Source organism: Carlito syrichta, unplaced genomic scaffold (assembly GCF_000164805.1).
Source record: "Carlito syrichta isolate Samal-C Ts95f unplaced genomic scaffold, Tarsius_syrichta-2.0.1 Scaffold301952, whole genome shotgun sequence".
Taxonomy (NCBI): domain Eukaryota; kingdom Metazoa; phylum Chordata; class Mammalia; order Primates; family Tarsiidae; genus Carlito; species Carlito syrichta.
Genome location: NW_007246048.1, coordinates 358,178 through 362,383, shown reverse-complemented (window position 1 = coordinate 362,383; position 4,206 = coordinate 358,178). Strand labels below are relative to the sequence as shown.

Below are 4,206 nucleotides of genomic sequence, written 5' to 3'. Positions count from 1 at the left end.
TCTCGAACCCGCGGGCTCAGGCAATCCACTCACCTTGGCCTCCCAAAGCGCAGGATTACAGGCTGAGCCACTGAGCCTGGCTTCCTAACTTTACTTTTAAAGATGCAAAATATTCTAAGCTAAGCTTATGCTACAGTATATTCAACTAATCTCCTGTTGGTGATGGGCATCGATTCCATCTCCAATTTCGGTCACTACTGAGTGTGTATACACATATAAACAATTCTGCAAAGAGATGTGGTGTTTTTCAAGGCCCAGGTAAGCAGCTCACATAGCACTGACCACACCTTACAATAAGGGAACGATCACGCTTCAGGGCTCCAAGATTCCTGCAACCTCGGCCTTCACCTGTGCTACTGACTCTACCTCGTCTCCAGGGAGAACCTGCCAGGCTCAGTCGATGAATTGCAACTGATTCCCAACCTGTGTCTGCTCAAGGATACCACCACAGCAATTTTCTGTCTGTCCTGCATTGTGAACTGACCCTCCCTATTTGCTTTTGCTTCAGTGTACAGGTCCTGTTTCTGCCAACTTAACCCCCTAAGGACTCCTCTCCTTCTCTGGCTACCAACTCACTTATTGGTTCACTCTTTGGGTAGATCTCTTTCTAATTCCTCTCTTCCATCCTTTCAGAAACACACTCTCATCAGGATTTGGCTCTGTCCACTCCTCTAAAACCACCTGCCAGTGCTTCCAACCCCAGGCTCAGTGCCCAGGCCACTCACAGTGGACCACTGTCCCTTCTCGAAAGGCCTTCCTTTTACTTTGGTAGAAACCCCACACCTGCCTGCTTCCCCACCCCAGTATTTGGCTGTTCCTTCCCATCTCCTTCACAGGCTCCTCCTTGCCTCCCTGACCTCTTAGCTGGACTCTGAGAATGCTCAAGTTCCTCCTCCCCTCCAGCTATGCTCAGTCCACTGAAAGTAGACATCTCCGATGCTGAGCTCCTGCCCTGTGGCCTCTCGACAACTCCAGGCTCGTATACCCTGGAGCCGGTCTCACCTCACTAGGGGCCTACAGAGTTCCAACTGCATAGATCCAGACAGCTCAGACATCCTGCTGCCCCACAGTTGGCCCCACTTCATGCACAGCTGCTCCAACCCTGCTCTGAAATCATCCTCAGCCAACTCTCTCCCCATCCCAAATCTAAGCCACCAGCAAACCTTCCTGGTTCTGTTTTCATACTATGGTCAACAGGTACCTCTTCTAGTCGTTCTACTCTACCCTCCTAACTCTTGGGTCTCTGTACTCTGTCCTCACCTCCCCCTGGATTCTAGTCTCAGTTTGAGTAAGAACAGTTCTAGTAAAACCCAAATCACGTCATGTCACTCCTTGAGCCAAACCCTCACAAGGCTGACCCACCCAGGCCCTGCTCTCTTTCTCCCCACAGTTGCCCCATTCCATCGCCCCAGACTCCTGCCCCCTAACAGTATGTTCCCACCTCAGGACTTTTGCACTGCTGTTTGCTCTGCATGGAACATTTCTTCCCCAAGTATCTTCAAGGATCACACCTCTCTCTTTCCTGCACGTTCACTCAAATGCCACCAGATCACCAAGGCATTTTCTTGTCACCAAATGGACAATGCAACCCCCACTCTGACACAGTTTTCTTAGTGGCAAAAAATTAAGTCAGGCATTTACTAAGTATTCAGGCCTTCCGTCTCCACCTTCCTCAGCTTGTGCACATGATAAGAGAATGGAATGAAGCTTCCAGAGCACCCTCTAAAACTACTATAGGCACAGAATTCACAACCACATTAAAACTGCTGTCTGGTAGTCTCTCCAGAAGCCAAGACCCTGTCCCACTGTCTAGGTAGTCTCAGGATAACAATTCTATTATGCAATCAGAATGGGGTGAAGTTATGAAGGCAGTAACCATCAATACAGTATGTTTTTAAGTTTTTATCAGATGCCAGGAACCACGAACTGTCTGTATTATCTATAGAGGACTTGTTTAGTGCTGACAATCAAGATGAACAAACATGGCTCTGCTGACTCCATTCAAAATGCAACTAAAGCTTTGCCAGACAGCTCGTGGGATTTTCTGGTAGAACTGTCGCCCACAGGTCCCTGTTGCCCTTCCCCTTGAAGGGCTCGCACCCAATTACAAAGGTGTGCTACACTGGAGCACAGCAGCCTATGCTCTGACTCTGTTGCATGTTAGTTTAGGAACTGTGGATGGTTTTGCTCTATCTTATATGACACAGCCAGACCATTTCCTTCTGCATTTGTGAAAACAATGAGTAGCATCATTTGATTATAGAAACTCTGATCAAATAATGGATAACTGCTAAATCATCTTATAAGTAATATGGTAAAAAAACAAAAACCTAATGATCAAATAAAACACTAGATTGACCAGAATGAAGGAGACAGTGCAATAAAATAGAAAACAGCATGAGCTTTGGAGTCAGACTTGGCCCAACCCTGGTCCCAGCACTTTTGAGCTGTGTGCCAGAGGATCTCCTCCATAACCTCTCTGAGCCTTGGTTTCCTCTTTTGTGAAGTAGGTAGACAGTACCAACCTGAGAAGGCACTGTGAGAAGAAATGAAAAGTCAGTTACCCTGGACCAGCATAGGGAACTACTATAAAGCACAAATGTACGAGGATTGGAGGAAGAGCTGACCACAATCACCCTCTTTCATGAGGACCTTAAGCTACTGTCCCTACACCACAATGAGACAGAAGTGGGGCATCAAACCTGCTGTTTAGCTAACATTGGGAGGATGATGTCAGCAATCTGCCGAGATAACCGCTTCCACTTGTCTTCATTCTCTTTGTGGCACTGCTGCAGGACAAGGATGAACATCTCCAACACCTGCAAGAGTGTGTGCACAGTTAGAAAGTCTCCTACCACAAGGTGCTTTTCCACAACATGTGTGTCTCTTACACTGGTCCCAGCTCAGCTGAGAGACTCTAGGATCCAAATAGACAGGATCCATGAGGACTGAGGAAACTGATGCAATCCCTACTCTATGACACATGACATGTAGAGGATCAGAAGTAAATGCAGGGAGCAAGTTGCTCTAGGGCACCACAAGCTGCACATTTTGCTCAGAAGTGCCAGTTATCATTACTTCTATGAAATTTATAAGATTTCACATCAGAGAAAAGGCACAAAATGAAAATCAAACATATATTAACCTTTGGCAAAACTCAAGCATACTTCAATTCTGTATTCTCAGCAAAGGTAATCTCCTACTAAATGGCACTTACTTTCAAGAGTTAGATATGATTGAACAGGAATGTAATAATGATCATTTCTTAACAAAGATAAGTATAACCTGACAAAGGTCTGCCACGGGGGGCAGCCCACTACACATTTTTATAAAGTTTTATTAGAACACAGTCACATAGTTTGTATATATTATATGACTGCTTTTGTGCTACAACAGCAGAGATGAGTAGGTGCAATGGAGACCACACAGCCTGCAAAGTGTTTATCACCTGGTTGATTACAGAAAAGGTTTGCTGATCCCCAGTCTATAAAACATACTGCTATAAAGAAAAACACACACCAAACTCAAGGCCAATCTCTCTAATACCTGTCCCACCTACCCCATCTCCACAGTTGCTTTCTCTCCTCAAGGAACTTACACAATGTTGATATTACCAGGAACTCAGCTGCACCCTTTAGTCAACAGCCCACCAGATCGGCCAGCCCTCCCTACTCCCTGTAGTACATGCCCAGACCTCACTGGACACACGCAGTTGAGAAGCTCCTCTCTGGGATACCCAGCACTGCCTGCCAAGAACTGCTTACCAGTTGCTCATTCCCAAACCTCTTTATGGTACATGAGCTTTTACACTGCAATTATATGGCCAGGCGTGGGGGCTCAAGTCTGTAATCCCAGCACTTTGGGAGGCTGAGGTGAGGGGATTGCCTGAGCCCCTGGGTTCGAGAACAGCCTGGGCAAATTGGCAAGACCTCATCTCTACAATAAATCAAAAAAACAATTAGCTGGGCATGGTAGTGGGCACCTGTAGTTCCAACTACTTGGAAGGATTAGGAGGAAGGATCACCTGAGCCCAGCAGGTCGACACTGGGGTGGCTGTGAGCATGCCACTGTACTCCAGCCTGGGCAATGGAATGAGACTCCAACTCAAAAACAAAAAATTGAAATTATGTGATTTAGTAAAGCATTAAGTTTTTTGTTTTTTTTTTTTTGAGTTGGAGTCTCACTCTGTCACCCAGACTGGAGTGC

At 46.3% G+C, this 4,206-nt stretch overlaps 1 protein-coding gene across 1 annotated transcript in view; it reads right to left on the bottom strand.

Annotated features, from left to right (window-relative positions):
- Positions 1-4,206, bottom strand: part of HTT (huntingtin) — a 158,195-nt gene that overhangs the window by 56,577 nt on the left and 97,412 nt on the right. The window contains exon 37 of the mRNA XM_021711235.1: positions 2,703-2,819. Within this exon, the coding sequence (XP_021566910.1) occupies positions 2,703-2,819 (117 nt within the window). The remainder of the gene's footprint in view (positions 1-2,702; positions 2,820-4,206) is intronic.